This window comes from Gorilla gorilla, chromosome 16 (genome assembly GCF_029281585.2).
Source record: "Gorilla gorilla gorilla isolate KB3781 chromosome 16, NHGRI_mGorGor1-v2.1_pri, whole genome shotgun sequence".
Lineage (NCBI taxonomy): Eukaryota > Metazoa > Chordata > Mammalia > Primates > Hominidae > Gorilla > Gorilla gorilla.
Genome location: NC_073240.2, coordinates 77,734,227 through 77,756,070, shown reverse-complemented (window position 1 = coordinate 77,756,070; position 21,844 = coordinate 77,734,227). Strand labels below are relative to the sequence as shown.

At 35.5% G+C, this 21,844-nt stretch overlaps 1 protein-coding gene across 11 annotated transcripts in view; it reads left to right on the top strand.

Annotated features, from left to right (window-relative positions):
• Positions 1-21,844, top strand: part of SCAPER (S-phase cyclin A associated protein in the ER) — a 556,007-nt gene that overhangs the window by 29,260 nt on the left and 504,903 nt on the right. For 6 of the 11 annotated variants that reach the window (XM_063699056.1, XM_063699058.1, XM_063699055.1 and 3 more), the window contains exon 3: positions 16,849-16,919. Coding sequence is in view for 7 of the 11 variants with exons in the window: in XM_063699057.1 (XP_063555127.1) it covers positions 16,849-16,919 (71 nt within the window). In the remaining 4 variants the exon portion in view is untranslated. Of the gene's footprint in view, positions 1-12,173; positions 12,292-16,848; positions 16,920-18,847; positions 18,915-21,844 lie in introns of those variants that run through there. The other 5 variants (XM_063699052.1, XM_063699053.1, XM_055363855.2 and 2 more) reach the window with 2 other exon arrangements.

Below are 21,844 nucleotides of genomic sequence, written 5' to 3'. Positions count from 1 at the left end.
CAGTCTGGTCTTGAACTCTTGGTCTCAAGCAGTCCTCCTGCCTTGGCCTCCCCAAGTGCTGGGATTACAGGTGTGAGCCACGGTGACTGACTGGATACAATTTTATTTATAATATCCTTTTGTTATCTTTTTGATGTGTGGAGGTTTCTAGGATCTGTAGTGATCTTTCTTTTTAATTCCTAATACTATTTTTGCCTGCTCTTTGTTTTTACTTGATCCCTCTTGCCAAGGAATATATACATTTCATTAGTGTTTTTAAATAACTCACTTTTGTTTTTTTTTTAATTTTTTTGTATCACATGTTGGTCTTGTATTATATTGATTTTTTGCTGTTTATTACTTCCTTGGGATTTAATATGGTGCTCTTTTACTAACTTCTTGAAATAGAGACTTAGATAATTTATTTTTAGCCTGTTTTCTTTCTTACATATCCTTTAAAGCTATGCAGTTTCTTTTAAGCTGCATCTTGTAAATGTTAACCTGCCATCATTTTATTATCATTTAACTAAAAATACAATTTCCATTGTGATTTTTTCCTTGATCCCCGGTTATTTAGAGATGTATTGGTTGGCAGGGTGCGGTAGCTCATGCCTGTAATCCCAGCAATTTGGGAGGACGAGGCAGATGGATCACTTGAGGCTAGGAGTTCAAGACCAGCCTGCCCAACGTGGTGAAACGGTGTCTCTACTAAAAATACAGTAAATTAGCCAGGCGTGGTGCTGGGCGCCTGTAATCCCAGCTATTGGGAGGCTGAAGCAGGAGAATCGCTGGAACCCGGAAGCAGAGGCTGCAGTGAGTCAAGATGGCACCACTGCAGTCCAGCCTGGGCAACAGAACGAGATTCCATCTCAAAAAAAAAAAAAAAGAAGAAAAGAAATGTATTGCTTAACTTCCAAACACATGGGGATTATTCAGGTTATATCTCTTTTTACTTTCTATACTTTGAAATTTAGTGAGACCTGAGTTATGACTAAGGATATTGACAGTTTGGAAAACATGCACCTGGAAAAAATGTGTTTTTGCCATTGTTGACTGCTGGGTTCTGAATATGTCAAATATATCAACTTGTTAATTACGTTGTTCAAATCTTCTATATTGTTACTTAATTTTTTTGTCTGCTTGTTCTGCCAGCTTCTAAAAGAGTGTGTTGTGTTAAAATCTCCAAAAATAATTGTATTTTTCTCTTATTTCAATTTTACTTGTACATTATTAGATGTGTTAGATATGTGCACATTTGACATTGATATGTTTTCCTGGTTGATAAACTTTTTACTAAAAGTATCACTATGTATACTCTAGCAGTATATCTTTCCATTTCTTCCTATAAGCCCGTTATTTATGTATTATTATTTTTTAGTGGGCACCCTAGAGATGCCTGCCTGCCTGCCTGCCTTCCTTCCTTCCTTCCTTCCTTTTCCTTTCTTTTTTTCTTTTTCGCGAGATGGAGTCTGGCTCTGTTGGCCAGGCTGGAGTGTAGTGGTGCCATCATAGCTCACTACAGCTTTGAACTCCTGGTTTCAGGTAATCCTCCCACCTCAGCCTCTTGAGTAGCCGGGACTACAGGTGCCATTATGCCTGGCTTAAATTTTTTTTTTTTTTTTGTAGAGACAAGGTTCTACTCTATTGCCCAGGCTGGTCTTGAACTCTAGACCTTAAGTGATACTCCCACCTTAGTCTCCCAGAGTGTTGGGATTACAGGTGTGAACTACCGTGCCCGGCCCAACATTTCTTAATGACTTATTACAGTCTATTATAAATTGTTGCTTTTATCACTTCCTGGAGAATGTAAAGGCCTTATCACACTTTAATTTTTTACTCCCCTTCCACCTTTTGTGAAATTGTGATACACTTTGTTTTTCATATCTTTAAAATTTCATAAGATTATAGTACTTTCATATAGTTTGTATTCATACTCTTTTATTTATATTTTTACTGTTTTTTGGTGTTCTTCATTTGCATGCAAACCTAGATTATTATACTGTATTAATATAGTATAATATAGTATGTATAGTACATAATGTAGTATAATAGTAGAAGGTAGGTTTGCATGCAAACCTAGATTATTATACTATATTATTATACTAGATTAGAATATTTTTTATACTAGAAAACAGTAATTTTCTTTCAGTACTTTAAAGGTGCTCCACTGTTTACTGACATTTATCATGTCCGTTTGTTGGAAAATCAGCTGAGTTTTTTTTGTCACCCCTTTGAAGGTAATGAGCTCTTATCCTCTCTGTACACTGTTAAGATTTTCTTTGTTTCAGGTTTTCATCAGTTTTTCTGTGATATACTTATGTTTGGTTTTCTTTGTATTTATCCTGCTTGGGGGTTTGTAGAGCTTCTGGGAGAATTTGGCTGATATCTTTTGTCAGTTTTAAAGCCATTCCCTTTCAAATTTTTTTTCTGCTCCAGTTTCTCTGTTCTTTCCTTCAAGTTCTCCATTTGTACCATGTAAGACTTTTTCACTATGTCTTATATGTTTATTTTCTCTTCTGTATTCTTTTTTTCCTCTGTGCTTTCATGTAGGTATTTCCTACTGTCATATTTTCCAGTTTGCTGACCTTTCTTCTGCTGTATCTAGTTTGTGGTTAAAGCGATTTGTTGAGCTCATAACCTCAGTAATATTTTATTTCTCTTCTAGAATATCCATGTGAATTTCATTTTTTGTTTTTCCTCTTTTATTTTTAATATTCAAAATATTTATTTTTAATGAAAAGGTATATCTTATAGCTTTTAAGTAATCAAGAAATCTGTGCAATATTTTGCTCATAAAAATGCAAATTGTGCCAGGCGTGGTGGCTCACACCTGTAATCCTAGCACTTTGGGAGGCTGAGGCGGGTGGATCACTTGAGGTCAGGAGTTTGAGACCAGCCTGGCCAACATGGTGAAACCCTGTCTCTACTAAAAGTACAAAAATTAGCCGAGCATGGTGGCGTGTGCCTATAGTCCCAGCTACTTGGGAGGCTGAAGCAGGAGAATTGCTTGAACCTGGAGAATTGCTTGAACCCAGGAGGCAGAGGCTTCAGTGAACTGAGGTCACACCACTGCACTCCATCTTGGGTGACAGAGTGAGAATCCATCTAAAAAAAAAAAAAAAAAAAAAAAAAAAAGCAAATTGTAACAGATAAGGCCAGCCGCAGCTCCTTGGATTTGGTAATTAGTCACCAGTCCCCATCCCTATCCCATCTTGCCCTTATTCCCCAGGTGACTGTGTTATTTATTTATTTATTTTCTGGTTATCTTCATTTTTTATTAGGTTTTTTTTTTTTTTTTTTTTGAGATGGAGTCTCGTTCTGTCGCCCAAGCTGGAGTGCAGTGGTGCGATCTCAGCTCACTGCAACCTCTGCCTCCTGGGTTCAACCAATTTTCCTGCCTCAGTCCCCCAAGTAGCTGGGACTACAGGCTCCCACCACCACGCCCAGTTAATTTTTTGTATTTTCAGTAGAGGCAGGGTTTCACCATGTTAGCCAGGATGCTCTCAACCTCCTGACCTCATGATCCGCCCGCCTTGGACTCCCAAAGTGCTGGGATTACAGGCATGAGGCACCGCACCTGTCCCTTTTATTAGTTTTTAAATAGATATTTTCACATATTTCTGCATGGCAGTTACTTACTTTTTTCACTTTGAAGGTATTTTCTTGACTTGCATTGATTATTTCTTATAGAATGTCACTTGTAAGTTTTATTCTTATTAATTTGAGGTTACTTGTAACTACTTCTGAGGTTTTTTTGTTGTTGTTGTTGTCGGTACTTTTTAACCCTAATATGTCTGTCGTTTTGTCTTTTTATTTTACCTTTTTATTAAAAAAATTCACAATTTTATTCATAGTGCCTATTGATTCGTGGTATGATCTTTTGTTAGTTTTGGAAAGTTCTCAGCCTTTATGTGCTCTAATCCCATTTTTGTTTCTCTTTTCCTCAGATTTCAGTTTTTGCTTCTATGTTTGACCTTTTTAAAAATTTCTTATGTCTCTTTTGCTCTTTTCTATTTTTTTTATGTTTTCATTCTGGATATTTTAGTCTAACTAATTCACTAATTTCTTGTTAAACCCATTCATTGAGTTCTTAATTTCAGTTTTTTGATTCTTCAGTTTTATAATTTCTACTTGATTCTTTTAAGGTATCTAGTTTTCTGCAGAAAATTTCAATCCTTTTATTTTCAGTTCATATTAATTAGAGTTACTTTAAAATCTATTTCTGATAACTTTTATTACTTGGCTAATGTGTGGGTATATTCCCTTTTTTTATATTTTTTCTTGGTTTTTAGTCTTTGGACTTGTTTTCTAGTATGCCCAGTAATTTATTTTATTTTATTGCTGCATAAGAGATGTACATAATTTTGGGGTACATGTGATAATTGATTACATTCATATAATTTGTTAATATCAAATTAGTATACTTGGCTGTGTCTATCAACCTAAATATGTCTTTTTGTACTAGAAACATTCAAATTATTCTTTTCTAGCTATTTTGAAATGCATAATAAAGTATTATAACTATAGTCACCCCTCTGATCTATCTAACACTAGGTCTTATTTTTTCTATCCAACCATATATTTGTACCCATTAATCAACTTTTTATCCCCACCCACCCCACTCCACTACTTTTCCTGGCCTTGGGTAACTACCAGTCTACTCTATATCTTTATGAGATCCACTTTTTTAGCTCCAACATATGAGGGAGAACATATGATAGTCCTCTTTCTGTGTTTGGCTTATTTCACTTAACATAATGACCTCCAGTTCCATCTATGTTGTTGCAAGTGACAGGATTTTATTCTTTTTCATGGCTGAATGATATTCAACTTTGTATATGTAATACTTTTTCTTTATTCATCTGTTGATGGCACTTAGGCTGATTCCATATATGTGAATAGTGATGCAATAAACATGGGAGTGCAGATAACTTTTTGATATATTAGTTTCCTTTATTTTGGATATATACCCAGTAGTGGAATTGCTGGATCATATGATGATTCTCTTTTTAGATTTTTTGGGGAACTTTCATACTGTTCTCTATAATGGCATACTAATTTTCATTTCCACCAACAGTGTACTTAGGGTGCCTCTTTTTCCACATCCTTGGTAGCATGTTATTGCCTGTCTTTTTGATAAAAACCATTTTAACTGGGTGAGATGATATTTCATTGTAGTTTTGATTTGCATTTCTGTGGTGATTAGTGATGAGTCTTTTTTCATATATCTGTTGGCCATTTTGTATATCTTTTGAGAAATGTCTATTTAGATCTTTTGCCCATTTTTAATTTGGATTATTTGTGTTTTGCTAGTGAGTTGTTGGAGCTCCTCATATGTTCTGGTTATTAATCTCTTACTAGATGGGTAATTTCCAAATATTTTCTTCCATTCTGTGGATTGTCTCTTTGTTGATTATTTCCTTTGTTGTGCAGAAGCCTTTTAGTTACTAATATAGTCTCATTTGTCTATTTTTGTTTTTGTTGCCTGTGCTTTTGAGATCTTACACAAAAAATCTTTACTCAGACAAATATCCTGGAGCATTTCTTTTAAGTTTTATTTTAGTAGTTTCATAGTTTCAGGTCTTACTTTGAAGTTTTTAATCCATTTTGATTTGATTTTTTTGGTATGGTGAGAGATAGGAACCTAGTTTTATTCTTTTGCATAAAGTTATCCAGTTTTCCCAGCACCATTTATTGAATAGGGTGTTCTTTCCCTGGTGTATGTTCCTGTCAACTTTGTCAAAGATTAGTTGGCTGTAAATGCATGGGTTTATCTCTGGGTTCTCTATTCTGTTCCATTGGTCTGTGTGTTTGTTTTTATGCCAGTACCATGCTGATTTTGTTACTGTAGTCAGGTACTGTGATGTCTCCAGCTTTATTCTTTTTGCTCAGGTTTGTTTTGGCTGTTTGGGGTATTTTGTGTTCCATATAAGTTTTAGTATTTTTTTTTCTATTTCTGTAAAGAATGTCACTGGTATTTTGATAAGGGATTGCATTGAATCTGTAAATTGCTTTGGGTATTGTTGTTTTAATAGTATTCTTCCATTTCATATGCATGAAATATCTTTCCATTTTTTATATCCTCCTCATTCTCATTCATCAGTGTATTACAATTTTCCTTGTCTGGATCTTTCCCTTTTTTGGTTAAATTGATTCCAAGATATTTTATATTCTTTGTAACTATCGTAAATGGGATTGCTTTCTTGATTTTCTTTTTTGGATTGTTCACTGTTGGTTTTTGTATGTTGATTTTGTATCCTGTAACTTTACTGAATTTGTTAATCAGTTCTAACAGATTTTGGTGGAGTCTTTAGGTTTTTTGGTTTTTTTTTGAGACAAGGTCTCACTCTGTCACCCAGGCTGGAGTGCAATGATGCGATCATAGCTCACTGCAGCCTTGCGCTCCCAGGCTGAAGCAATTCTCCTGCCTCTGCCTCTCGAAGTGCTAGGATTACAGGTGTAAGCCACCACACCTGGCTGTCTTTATCTTTTTCTAAGTAAAAGATGTCATCTGCAAACGAGGCTAATTAGACTTCTTCCTTTCCAATGTGGATGCCTTTTGTTTTCATAACTGGAAGGGGAACCAACAGATTAGTAGTTTATTTCTTGTTCACTTAATAGTTCAGTGTAGGTATTCAGCATGTGACCTTTCACATTTTGATGGGACTAATTTTTTTTTTTATCTTATGACTCTATCATTCTTTAGAGAGGTCTGCTAGATCCTATGCATCTGGCCAGTAAGTGGGGAATTGAGGGAGAGAACATAGCTGATGATGCAGGAGACTTAAAAAAAAAAAAAACAAACCCAGACCTGGACATAGCTTACCTCATTTTCCCCTATATTCTAGCATGCAGAACTTAGTCACATGGCCATCTGTCTGCAAGAAAGACTGGAAGGTGTTGTCTAGCTTTGTGACAGGAAAGAAAGCAAGTGGTTTTGATGCATATTGTAGTCTCTGTCATGGAGGCTGATACAGTATTAGTAATTTAGATTTGAGATGATGATGGCTTGGACTAGGGTGATGGTAGTGGATTTACATTCTCCAGTTGTGTTTAGGAGATAGACTCGGTAAGACTTGATATATTATTTAGTGTATAGGCTAGTGAGCTATAACAGAGACTCCAGAACAGAGTAGCTCATACAAGAGAGAAGTTGTTTCCCCCTTATAATAGTTTAGCCATCCTTAGTTCATCTATGGTTTTACCTTTAGATGGTGTGAAATATTGGTAAAAACTGATAAAGTTATCGTAAATTACTGAACAGGATTCCAGCTTATCATTCTGTAATATTAGGAAAATTGTACTAGTTACATGGTTTCTCAGGTAAGCTGCATGACTAGTAATCTTGTCTTCATACTACCCAAAGTATTAAGGGCGTTAGTAGTGGGAATTTAAGAGAAAGGTTCTTTTCTGAATTATTCAGAAAGCTGAAAAACATTGGAAAAAAGATACAAGAATTTCATTTTATGGGCAGATAGTGGTATGAATGGATTTTGAAGAACTTGTATAAAGTAGAAAGTTTTATGGAGACAGATACATAGACATTTAGTAAACAGTACTTGTAACCTTTTTAAGATTATGGGGAAAGTTGTTGAAATTATTTAGATATTTTAAACCTAAGAGAAAGAAGTTTCTTTGGGAGCAAGTCTCAGAAGTACCTAGCCTCTTTGGTAACTATTGTAAACACTTTCTTAGATTATGTACTGTAAGATTTGAACATAAAAACTTTCACTGAAGGCTGATCTTTATACTTTTAGTTGAAACGTTAAGTATTTGAACAGGCCTCTGTAAAATCTCCATACAGCACTAGGTGGCACACTGTGACTTTGGATGAAAATACACATATTTTGTTGAAGACTCCTGTGAGAAAAGAACCTAGGTTAAAAAAAAATACTGTTTGAAATAGACATCTATTTTATGAAGTATCTCAGAACCATGTATTGCATTTCAAACCCTGATACTGACATTAAAATGCTTAAAACTATTTTATTTACATTACTACTGACATTTTTATAAGAACTGGACTACTAAAAATCATTAGAATTTATGGGTTTTTACTAAAAGGAATCCATTCAGCATGTATTACAAAAAGCATCTGTGCTTTAAAATGAAAAATGATTTTCAATCAGATCTTGTAGTAAGATGAGTAGTTATAATGTTTTTGCTTATCAAGTATTGGAATTAAGAATAAAATCAAAGTCTTGAGCTAGTGGTTTTTCTTTGAATGTGTGTCTGTGTATATATACTAAATACAAAAGAGCTAACTTGGTAAAATTTATAGTGGAGCTGAAATGTTTATGGAAGTAAAGAATGTTAGATTTGAAGTTTTCTGGTCTAGTGTTACAACATTGCTATTTTGTGATTATCCATTTTAGTTCTTGGAAACTCATTATTTTGTGAAGACTCTTGACTTAGAATGTAATGTATGGCATAGTGAATTTTCTGACCTGATACACACACACACACGCACACACGCACACAAACACACACACTCAGTGTCTCTCTCTCTCTCTCTCACAGGATGTTCTGTGATTGTGTAAGGGAATTATCTGAAGTAGAGCTGAAAAGTAGGCCATCTATTTATACTTGTTCATTTGGCCTGGAAGCAATAGTGATACCCTTGGTTAGAACAATGCTAAATGATAGATGCCAGTGTAAGTTAGATAGAACTGACCAATACTTAATGGGAGATGTGCTTAAGCTAAAGGAGGAAGTTTTCTGGTGTTACATTGATTGGAAAGTATGAGAATGAGTAGAGAAGTGACTTTTGCAAATCTACAGTACACTGAATGGGGTTTGGACAGTGATCATAGACAAATGAGTTTCAGTGAAAGACCTTAATGAGTCAGGTAAGTAGATGACACATGGATATTCAGGGTAAGGTCAGAGGAATGAAGGAATATGGGTAGAGATGTTTATGTTAAAGACGTAAAAAGTGACAAGTTCTGGAGAGGAAAATTTGGGTTAGACTCTCATCACAGAGAATTAGAGTAGAAGAATATAGTCTTTGTTTTTCTGGTAGTTGGATATTAGTTGGCGAGTTCATTCATTTTTGTACCGAAACCTGTTTCCTGTCACTCACAGATTTAGCACCTATTGTCATTCCCTCTTTCTTACCATAACACAGTTTCTCTCTGTACTGGATCATCCCCATCAGTATGAAAGTATGATATACTATCACTCATCTTAAAAATCCATTCTGTTTATTTATTTCTTTGTTCTCCTTTATGACGAAACTCAAAGTATCTTAATACTCAGTATCCCCATTTTTCTCATCATTCTGTTTTGAACCGTTTTCAGTCAGGATTTTGACCCTACTATACCACTAAATAGGCAATAAGTTACCAATTTATTAGAGTTTATTATAAATTATTACTTTTATCACTTCCTGGACAATGCAAGGCTGTCAGTCTTATGGCTGTTGCTTTAAAGTTAATGAGTTGATTTTTCCCTCTCCTCTGTACTCAAGATTTTTCTCCTTGTTTCAGTTTATCATCAGTTTTTCTGTGATATGCCTAAGTGTGGTTTTCTTCGTATTTATCCTCTTTGGGGTTTGCAGAGCTTCTGGGAGAATTGGGCTTATATCTTTTTCTCAACTTTATTTTATACTGTCAAAGAGATTAATGGGATAGTTGGTGAAATGTACATGCTGTGATTTAAATAATAATTCCGTATCAGTGATAATTTCCTGATTTTGTTATAGTGTAGTGATATAGGATAGTATCCTTACATATATAAAATACATAGTGAAGTATTTACTGCCAAGGAGTATAACTGCAGATTGTTCTCAGATGCTTCAGGAAAAAAATGTGTGAGGGTATGTTTGATATTCTTTGTGTGAATTTATAACTTTTTAGTAATTTGAATTTATTTCAAAATGGCAAGTAATATGTGTCTGTTTATCTCACAGTTGGCTTCTTACCATACAGCCACATCGTTTGTTTACATATTGACTATGGCTGCTTCACATAAAATGGCAAAATTGAGTAGTTGTTACAGAGGTCTTATGGCCTGCAAAGCCTAAAATAAAAAAAAAATTATTATCTGGCCCTTTGTAGAAAATCTTTGCTGACCCTTGCTCTAGAGTGTACTATAGTGACTTTTTTTCTTTCCCTGAAGTGATGCTACTCATTAATTTCCTTCATTTGAAAGTAATGTATTGCTTTTTCTTCACATATTCCCCCAAAAGAATAAAAATTAACCAGTGGGTGGGGAGAATCCAAACTGGAAGGCAAATAGTAACATACTCCCAGGTGAAGATGAGAACTAATTACATGATTTTGGCAAACAGTACTTTGGATATTGTAAGGTTAAAGATAAGAACCATATGTAAATGCTGTAATGTAGTTAGTAAATATGTTTCTCATAGGAGTATGGGTTAGCAATTTTGAAACTACTTTATGTGTATATTAGAATTGAACAGATAAGTAAATAAGATTGTAGATAATGAAAACTGGGGATCTTATGTTGGAGAAAGAAGTTTCAGACAAGCAAAGCGAAAGGCTAAAATGAGTCCCGTGGCATAGGATTGAAATCAATCAGTATAAACTCACGGTTTTTAATATCTGTATAGAAATAGATCCAGGTGTGTATATTGTGTGTTAGGGTGCATTCATCTAGTTCCTATTATCTCATTCTGTGAGTTGACTGGGTGATTTTTGTGATGTGATGTTGACTTGGATACTGGCATGGCGGCAGTTTTCTAGGGGCTCAGCTGGGCTGGAATGTCCAAAATCGCTCACTCACACAGTGAGCAGAGGATGCTGTCCTCTGGGAGTTCAGCTAGGGCCTGTCAACTAGAGTGCTGCCCATGTGTGGTCTCTCTATTTGTGGCTTGGGCTTCTCATGGCATGACAGCTGGATTTTAAGAGTGACTACCCTAAGAGGGAGCATTCTAAGAGACTCAGGTGGAGGCTGCAAAGCTTCTGATGACCTAGTCTCAGAAGTTATGCAGTGTCTCTTCTGCCGCATTTTATTGGTCAGAAAGCAAGTTACAGAGGCATATTCACGGGGAGTGGATTACATGCGGGCATGAACACCAGCAGGTGTGGTTTACTGGGGCCAAGGGAGGCATCTTTGAAGACTACCTACCATACTTGTTAATTCATATATTATTTTTTACTCTTACATGTTTGCTTCATTTACTTGGATTGTTAGCTCTTTGAGGACAAGCACAATACTTTATATATTTATATTTTTCTTTATATTCTCCTCAGTCTCTTACTTGATGCTTTTGCACATAGTAATTGCCTCGTTAAATGTATTGTGCTTTAGGATTCCAGGAATGCTAAAAGTCCAGGCTGGCAAGAACTATAGGAGGGCAGGGAGGCACCTACTAATTGGACTGGGATTTTGGGCTGGCCCAGTGGTGAACTTGTTTCACAAAGAGGCAGGTTTCCCACATAGATTTAAGGATTAGATAAGGAGGCTGTATCCTCGTGTTCATATGGGTGTTTTATGATCTCTTTCTTCTCATAGATACTTGGCTTATAAAAACAGACTATTTTGATATGACATTCATTAGTGGGGAGGCAATTTCCTTTATTTTACTGGACCTGGCTCCCAGCTGGCACAGGGTGTTGGTGGGGCTGAACCTGTAGGCCCGTGTTCTTAGGCCAGGCAGGGCTAGAGCAAGCGAGAAATTACGTATGTTCTGTGCAATAGTTTGAGTTTTAAAAATTCCAATTTAAATTTACCTGTTAACAGCAATTATTATTTGAATCCTGATAACTTGGAGATAAAATTATGTAGCTAAAAATGGAATGTTGACTTACTTTAGCTTAATCTCTAGAGAATTAAAAAAAGGGTTTTCCAAAATATTTTATGCTGAAGAGGTCTTTTAGGGGAAATATATAGGATGTTTGTGAAAACTGGTCTCTTTCACACTTGGACTTGTTGATATGTAAGGGATGGTGCAGATATTAGTCCACAGCAGTGTTGGTGCTCTTTAGGCCACTTTTTCAAACCTTAGATTATATTTATTATTTAAATAATTTTTTTTAGAGTTACAAAACTCAGTGTTTTTAGATCTAAAAAAGATTTGTGACTTTCTTTTCTCTGTTTAACCACCTACCGCATCCCAAATTAGTTTTAAGTGTTTTCTTTCTGAGAAAAATGTGAGAAATAATGACTTTGTTAAATATATATTTTGACTTATCTAATAATCTAATAAGTACCATCTTTTCCATACATAGGCTTCATTCCAGCGCTCCAATAGTCATGACAAAGTAAGGAGAATAGTTGCAGAGGAGGGTCGTACAGCAAGAAACCTAATAGCTTGGAGTGTTCCACTAGAAAGCAAAGATGATGATGGTATGTATTTAAAAAATTAGTTTTATTTTTGTTGTAAATAAGAAGGGTGTATTTAGTCCTAAAGAGATAGACTGAAAACTGTTTGCAATTAGACTTCTAGGGCTGATTAGTATGTTAAATAAGAAATACTTTTTTGTTGCTTTTATACACACATGGTTTTATAAAAGCCTTATTGTTAGTTTTGCTTTTTCAGATAATAGTGAAATTTGAAATTGGGTTTATTGTGTTATTATGACCAGCAGATTAGGGGTTGTTAAAGTGATAAGAGATTTAGTGATATGTTTAGGCTTTGTCTCCCCACCCAAATCTCACCTTGAATTATAATCCCCATAATCCCCACGTGTCAAGGGAGAGACCAAGTGGAGGTAATTGGATCATGGGGGTGGTTTCCCCCATGCTGTTCTCGTGACAGTGAGTGAGTTCTCATGAAATGTGATGGTTTTATAAGGGGCTCTTTCCCCTACGCTCGGTACTTCTCCTTCCTGCTGCCTTGTAAAGAAGGCGCCTTGCTTGCCCTTCTCCTTCCACCATGATTGCAAGTTTCCTGAGGCCTCCCCAGCCATGCTGAACTATGAGTCAATTAGAGCCCTTTCCTTTATAAATTACCCGGTTTCAGACAGTTCTTTATAAGCAGTATGAAAATGGACTAATACGTTTAGGTTTTTTCTTTTATTAAATTCTTATAAAAATAAAAGGAGGTTTTTTAAAAATCATATTTACCATAATTAGGTGCAATTTAATGTAATACTTTAGAAAATAGAAGATATTTCTTTAGTTCTCATTATTATTATTTGAACAAGAAAAAAAAATCATCTCTACCCTCCCTTTAATGGCTAGAGGCAGTGTGAAGCCACTGTTTTGAGGATGTTGAAGATTGGATAGAGATACAGAAGATAGGAGGTTGGCATACCTCACTTTAAAATTTTCTGAGAGCTTGTAGAATATTCCTCACAGTTAGGTTTGTCTGGTATCTTTTCATGACTAGATTCAGGTAGGTGTTTTTAGTAGGAAATCTATAGAAATGATGTGTCCTTTTCAGTTATCAGAGGAGATTCATGATAACTGTCTCGTTAATTTAATCAATTGCTTTAAGTGTTGTCTGCCAAATTTCTCTACTGTAAAGTAATTAATTTTTTCCTATGTAACTAATGAGTAATTTGTGGTAAGATAGTTTGAAACTATGTAAATATCCTGTTTTTGTTGAAACAGTACACTCACTACTTTTTAGCTTCTATTGATAATCCTTGGCTTATGTTATACCTCTGGTGGTTGCAAAGTGGTGATTTGTTAACAACTCCATCATTCCTTCTGCATTTGTTAGCCTTCTAATGTAAGGAAGAGCTTTACCATCTCCTCTTTATTTTTATGTATGTATGTATTTATGTATGTATTTATATTTTCAGTTCATGTGGACTCATGGCTTCTTATGGTATTTAATGGGGTACAGTTACTCTATTTTGATGCTTAAATTCTTCTCAATTTTTCAAATGGGAGACCCTTTAACTTGGCTCCTGTTCCTTTTGACATGTTCTAATCATGTTTCCATTCTTTGAGAACATCTTTACACAAGATGTTTCAAGCTAAAGAAGAATTCACCTGTTTTATTCTCTTAAATTTATGTTTACATTTTATTTTATTTAAAATTTTCTTTAAAGAATGTTTTAAATCTTTATCTTTTTTACATTTGGTCCTCTGATCCATTTGTATTTTATTCTTACATATAGTGTGTGGTACGGATCTAATTTTATCTTTTTCCTTATAGCTAACAAGTTGCCTCAGCATAACTTGTTATAAAGTTTATCTTTGCCCCAGTTATTTGAGATTCCACCTTTTCTGTAGAGTGAATTTCCATATGTAATTGTATTCCATTCTACTAGTCTGTTTACCTAATTCATATGTGAGTGTCATAGTATTTTAATTATGGAGGCATTATAGTATTTTTAAATGCCTGCTTGGACCTGTCTTCCCCTGCAGCTTTTCTTTCTCAGTTTTCCTAGCTATTTTTAGAGAACATTGTTTTGAATCACAAAAACTATCAAATAGAGGGGAAAATTGGATTTATCTTTTGAAATTCAGCTTCTTAACAACTAATCTTTCCACAAGGAGCTTACTATTACTTCATTTCTTTGATAAAAGTACATATCAGCATGATTTATTACAAAAGTAAAAAAAAATTCTGTACATTATAAATATTTTTATATGAAATTGTATTCTCTCATTTTCCATGGGTTATTCTGAACACAAAATAGTTCAAAGGTGTTTCTATTAAAGTTGTTTCTATTCAAAAAACAAAGGAAAGAAAATATAATAATCAAACATCTGTACATAACCCGATTTTTCATACAAGAACATAAACAATTGGCCAGTACAATTTTAAAGCTTCATTTGTGACTATTGTAACAATAAAACCGTAAGGACAGGCCAGGCGCAGTGGCTCACGTCTGTAATCCTAGCACTTTGGGAGGCTGAGGCAGGTGGATTGCCTGAGCTCAGGAGTTCGAGACCAGCCTGGGCAACATGGTGAAACCTCGTCTCTACTAAAATACAAAACAATTAGCCGGGCATGGCAGTGGGCGCCTGTAATCCTAGCTACCCGGGAGGCTTGAACCTGGGAGGCAGAGGTTGCAGTGAGCCGAGATCGCGCCACTGCACTCCAGCCTGGGGGACAGAGTGAGACTCTGTCTCAAAAAAGCAAAACAAAACAAAACAAAACCCAAAAAACTGTAAGCACAGATAATTAGAACTTTCTGAATATCTGTAGTAATGATGACAAAAGAAGAATATTAACATTTACAATTTTTGTTAAGGATTATTTTATATTGTTAAAACTTTGCCACATATAGGCAATTAAAAAGTAAGTTTTTAATAGCAGCTTGTTCTTGTTTTATGACTACAATATATACTTAGGTGTTTCTGAGGATAATTCCACTTAAAAAAAGTTCTCTGCTTCGTATTATTTCTGTTTTTAAGCTGGTTTTTCTGCTGGATATTCTAAAAACCTGCTGGTACATTACAGCTTGTGCTTATTCTAAGCTGGTTTTTCTGCTGGATATTCTAAGAAAACTTGCTGGTAGATTGTTTTTTATAATTAAAGGATGTGGCTCTGTAGGTTAGTGTAGCATTCTCTCCCTTTACCCCTGGTGGAACAGTGAGGGTGTCCCACTTATGTCAGATAAGTTGATAGTTAGGTACCTGTGTGTTATGGCTCACTTATACTGCTTCAGGGGACCTGGCCCCAAAATTACTTTGCAGAAAGGAAAATTATTCTGTTATACATTATAGAATTTTATTCCTATTTTGAAATGCTGGAGAGGTTGCAGAGAAAAAGGAACACTTACACACTGCTGGTGAGAATGTAAATTAGTTTGGCCATTGTGGAAAGCACTTTGGTGATTACTCAAAGAGTTAAAAACAGAACTACCATTTGACCCAGCAATCTAATTACTGAGTATATACTCAAAGAATATAAATTGTTCTACCATAAAGATACATGTATGTGTATGTTCATCACAGCACTACTTTCAATAGCAAAAACATGGAATCAACCTAAATGGCCATCAATGGTAGACTGGATAAAGAAAATGTGGTACATGTATACACCATGGACTACTACGTAGCCATAAAAAGAATGAAATCATGTTATTTGCAGCAATATGGATGGAGCTGGAGATCATTATCCTAAGTGAACTAATGCAAGAACAGAAAACCAAAAACTGCACGTTCTCATTTGTAAGTGGGAACTAAACATTGAGTACATATATATGGACACAAAGAAGGGAGCAAAAGACAACAGGGCCTACTTGAGGGTAGAGGGTGGGAGGAGAGTGAGGATTGAAAAACTACCTATCAGTTACTTATGCTAATTACCTGAGTGACAAAATAATCTGTGCACCAAATCCCTGTGAAACGTAATTTGCCTGTATAGCAAACCTGCACATGTACCCCTGTACCTAAAATAAAAGAAAAAAAAAAGAATTTTATTTCTGTTTTGAATTGCTGTTGAGAATAGTAATTACAAAACAGTAGTTGGTGTCTTTCTTATAAAAAAGAATGAGTGAAAAAATATAAAGAACTGAAACCTCACTTTTCGCAGTGAAATTGTGCATTTCATATATCAGATAAAACAAAATATTGGGGTTTTATATAGAAAACATATAGTCTTAATTTTATTGTTGAAATGAAATTTGAACTTAAAGAACTATTTCCAGATTTATATACAAGTTGAGGAGTACCAGTAACTGGACTTTGTTTTTAAAAGTTGTCAGAGTATCTGACTTCTTTAAGATGTTGATTTATTCCTATTCAGAGAAAGGTATTCAATAATAGCAGTCTCTGGGACTTTGGAAATTTGTTGTTGTTGTTGTTGTTTTAATTATATCGGTTTATATTGACCATGAACAGACTGTACTATACTGTGGTCTCTGGAAGGAGATTAAATGTTAGTATGCCTGAATGATTTGCGTAGTTTAGGTTTACATTATCTAATTACCTGTAGTTCAATTTTATACTATCTATCATTCTGTATATCTACATATTTATTTTTTTCTTGCCTTGAAGGAAAACCTAAATGTCAAACTGGTGGAAAATCTAAGAGGACCATTCAAGGCACTCATAAAACTACTAAACAGGTACAGCATCTATAACTTTTTTATTTACTTTTAATTTCAATTTCTGAATGTATTATAAATTATGAAAATCTTATTTTGCAGGATTTGAATATTATTTATCTAAATAAAAATTTAATATACTTTTTTAAAACAAATGTGTATATAGTAATCAGTGTGACTTACTTGTACTAAATACTTTACAGATATTAATTTGTTTGGTTCTCGTACCCTTCGATGTAAGCATTACAGTTATCCTCACTTACATTGAAGTTTTGTTCCAAAAAGAAACTGAGACAGAGAGAAGGCATGTAACTTGCTAGTAAATGACACAGCCAGGGTTTGAACCCAGGCAGTTAATTTTTTTCTTTTTTTTTTTTAACTTTTTTTTTTCTTTGAGACAGTTTCATCCTGTTGCCCAGGCTGGAGTGCAGTGGTGTGATCTTGGCTCACTGAACCCTCTTCCTCTTGGGTTCAAGCAGTTCTTATGCCTCAGCCACCCCAGAACCTGGAACTACAGTCATGTGTCACCATGCCTGGCTAATTTTTGTATTTTTAATAGAGACGGGGTTTCACCGTGTTGGCCAGGCTGGTCCCAAACTCCTGGCCTCAAGTGATCCACCTGCCTTGGCCTCCCAAAGTGCTGGGGTTATAGGCATGAACCACCACATTCAGCCCTCGGCGGTTAATTTCCACAGTTTATGCTCTTAGCTCCTCTGCTATGCCTTCCATGTTTGCCAGTTCTTTTATGATTTTCTTTCTTGATATAATGATGCCTTTAGGTTGTAGGATGGTAAAGATATTTGGACTACAAAAATTTTAAATTGCTCTAATAAAATTTTGGACAACACAAGCCTACTTTATCTTTTGAAAGTGTTTAGCATAATTATAGTTAGCTTTTTAATCCATAGTTATTTTCATATGTGTTGTTATTTTATTTTATTAATTTAATTTAATTTTTTGAGATAAGGTCTCACTGTTGCCCAGGCTGAGTACGGTGGCACAATCACAGCTCACAGAATCACTTGACCTCCTGGGCTCAAGTAATTCTCCCACCTCAGCCTCCAGAGTGGCTGGGACCACAGGTGTACACCACTGTGCCTGGCTAACTTTTGATTTTTTGGACAATTATTTTGATATTTTTAAGTATATAGTATGTATTATGTAAAATACAATTTCATATGAGAAAAACATGGGCTTCTAATCATGATGTCATTGTGAGTTCACAAAGAATCCCCCATCCCCACACACAAAGGCACCAATGATTTTATATACATATATATGTAAAAAAAAGTTAAAAATATATACATATATGTATGTTTTTAATATATACATATAAAAATATATACTTATATGCACATATATACACATATACATGTATATATTTCTTATATATGTATATGTATTTTAACCTTTATTTTAGGTTCAGGGGTACATATGCAGGTTTGTTATATAGGTAAAGTCGTTTCATGGGGGTTTGTTGTACAGATTATTTCATCACGCAGGTACGAAGCCTAGTACCCAATAGTTATTTTTCCTCTTTCTCTTTTTTCTCCCACCCTCAAGGAGGCCCGTCTGTTTGTTGTTCCCTTCTTTGTGTTCATGAGTTCTTATAATTTAGCTCTCGTAAGTGAGGACATGCAGTATTTGGTTTTCTGTTTCTGTGATAGTTTGCTAAGGATAATGGCCTCCAGCTCCGTTCATGTTCCAGCAAAATACATGATCTTGTTCTTTTTTATGGCTACATAGTATTCCATCATATATATGTACCAAATTTTCTTTATCCAATCTGTTGTTGATGGGCATTTAGGTTGATTCCATGTCTTTACTATTGTGAATAGTGCTGCAGTGAACATTCACGTGCATGTGTCTTTATGGTAGAATGATTTATATTCCTCTGGTAATATACCCAGTAATGGGATTGCTGGGTTGAATGGTATTTCTGTTTTTAGCTCTTTGAGGAATCGCCATACTTCTTTCCATAATGGCCGAACTAATTTACACTCCCAGCAATAGCGTGTAAGTATTCTCTTATCTCCACAACCTTGCCAAGATTTGTTATTTTTTTGACTTTTTAGTAATAGCCATTCCGACTGGTGTGAAATAGTATCTCATTGTGATTTTGATTTGCGTTTCTCTAATGAACAGTGATACTGAGCTTTTTGTCATATGCTTATTGGCTGCATGTATGACTTCTTTAGAATAGAGTTTGTGTTCTTTGCCTACTTTTTAATGGGGTTGTTTGTTTTTATCTTGTAAATTTGTTTGCATTTATTATAGATGCCAGATATTAAACCTTTGTCAGATGCATAGTTTGCAAAAATTTTCTCCCATTCTGTAAGCTGTTTACTTTTTTTTTTTTTTTTTTGCTGTGCAGAAGCTCTTAAGTTTAATTAGATGCCATGTGTCAAATTTTGCTTTTGTGTCAATTGCTTTTGGTGTCTTTGTCAAGAAATCTTTGCATGTTCCTATGTCCAGGATGGTATTGCCAGTTGTCTTCCAGGATTTTTATAGTTTTGGGTTTTACATTTAAGTTTTTAATCCATCTTGAGTTGATTTTTGTATATGGTGTAAGGAAGGGGCCTAGTTTCAGTCTTCTGCATATGGCTACCCAGTTATCTCAACACCATTTGTTGAATAGAGAGTCCTTTCCCCATATCTTGTTTTTGTCTTGTCAAAGATCAGATAGTTGTAGGTGTGTGGCCTTATTTTTGGGCTCTCTCTTCTGTTCCATTGATCTTTGTGTCTGTTTTTGTACCAGTACCATGCTGTTTTGGTTACTGTAGCCTTATAGCATAGTTTGAAGTTGGGTAGCATTGATGCCTCTAGGGTTTTGTTTTTTGTTTTTTTTTTGGGACGGAGTCTCGCTCTGTCACCCAGGCTGGAGTGCAGTGGTGCGATCTCGGCTCACTGCAAGCTCCACCTCCTGAGTTCAGGCCATTCTCCTGCCTCAGCCTCTGAAGTAGTTGGGACTACAGGCACCTGCAACCATGCCTGGCTAATTTTTTTTTTTTTTTTTTTTTTTTTGTATTTTTAGTAGAGATGGGGTTTCACCATGTTAGCCAGGACAGTCTTGATCTTCTGACCTCATGATCCACCTGCCTTGGCCTCCCAAAGTGCTGGGATTACAGGTGTGAGCTACTGCGCCCGGCCATGTTTTTTTTAAAACTTAGGATTGCCTTGGCTATTTGGGCGTTTTTTTGGTTCCACATGAATTTTAAATAGTTTTTTATCATTCTGTGAAGAATGTCATTGGTAGTTTGATGGGAATAGCATTGAATCTGTAAATTGCTTTGGGTAGTATGGCTGTTTTAATGATATTGATTCTTCCTATTCATGAGCATGGGATGTTTTTCCATTTGTTTGTGTCATCTCTGATTTCTTTGAGCAGTGTTTTGTAATTCTTCTTGTGGAGATGTTTCTCCTCCCTGGTTAGCTGTATTTCTAGGTATTTTATTCTTTTTTGTCGCAATTTTGAATTGGATTGCATTCCTGATTTGACTCTCGGCTTGGCTGTTGTTGTATATAAGAATGCTAATGACTTTTTTGTTTTTGCTTTTTTTGAGATGGAGTCTTGCTCTATTGCCAGGATGGAGTGCAGTGGCACGATCTCGGCTCACCACAACCTCCGCCTCCTGGGTTCAAGCGATTCTCCTGCCTCAGCCTCCTGAGTAGCTGGGACTACAGGTTCACGTCACCATGCCCAGCTAATTTTTGTATTTTTAGTAAAGACAAGGTTTCACCTTGTTGGTCAGGGTGGTCTCGATCTGCTGACCTCGTGATGAGCCTGCATCGGCCTCCCAAAGTGCTGGGATTACAGGAAGAATGCTAATGACTTTTGTGTGGTGATTTTGTATCCTGAAACTTTGCTGAAGTTGTTTATCAGCTAAGGAGCTTTTGTGCTGAGACTATGGGTTTTCTAGATACATAGAATCAAGTCATCTGCAAGTGGATATTTTGACTTCCTCCCTTCCTATTTGGATGCCCTTTATTTTTTTCTCTTGCCTGATGGCTCTTGCCAGGACTTCCAATACTGTATTGAATAGGAGTGGCGAGAAAAGGCATCTTTGTCTTGTGCCAGTTTTCAGGGGGGATGCTTCCAGCTGTTCCCTTTTCAGTATGATGTTGGCTGTGGCTTTGTCATAGATGGCTCTTTTTATTTTGAGGTATGTTCCTTTAATATCTCATTTATTGAGAGTTTTTAACATGAAGATATGTTGAGTTATATCGAAAGCTTTTTCTGCATCCATTGAGATAACTATGTGTTTTTTTTTTTTCTTTAGTTCTGTTTAGGTGTTGAATCACATTTATTGATTTGCCTATGCTGAAGCAACCTTGCATCCCGGGGATGAAGCCTACTTGATTTTTAATGTACTGCTGAATTTGGTTTGCATGTATTTTGTTGAGGATTTTTGTGTCAATGTTCATCAAAGATACTGGCCTGAAGTTTCTTTTCGTGTTGTGTCTCGGCCAGATTTTGGTATCAGGATGATACTGGCTTCATAGAATGAGTTGGGGAGGAGTTCTTTCTCCTCAATTTTTTTGGAATAGTTTCAGTAGGAATAGTACCAGCTTTTCTTTGTATATCTGGTAGAATTTGGCTGTGAATCCTTCTGGTCCTGGGCTTTTTTTGGTTGGTAGGCTACTTATTACTGATTCAATTTCAGGGTTTATTGTTGGTCCATTTAGAGAATCAGTTTGTTCCTGGTTCAGTCTTGGGAGGGAGTATGTGTCCAGGAATTTATCCATCTCTTCTAGGTTTTCCAGTTTGTATGCACAGAGGTGTTCATAGCGGTTTCTGATGGTTATTTTTATTTCTGTGGGGTCAGTGGTAACATGACATTTTCAATTGTGTTTATTTGGATATTCTCTCTTTCCTTCTTTGTTAGTCTAGCTAGTGGCCTATCTTATTAATTTTTTCAAAGAACCAACTCCTTGATTATTGATCT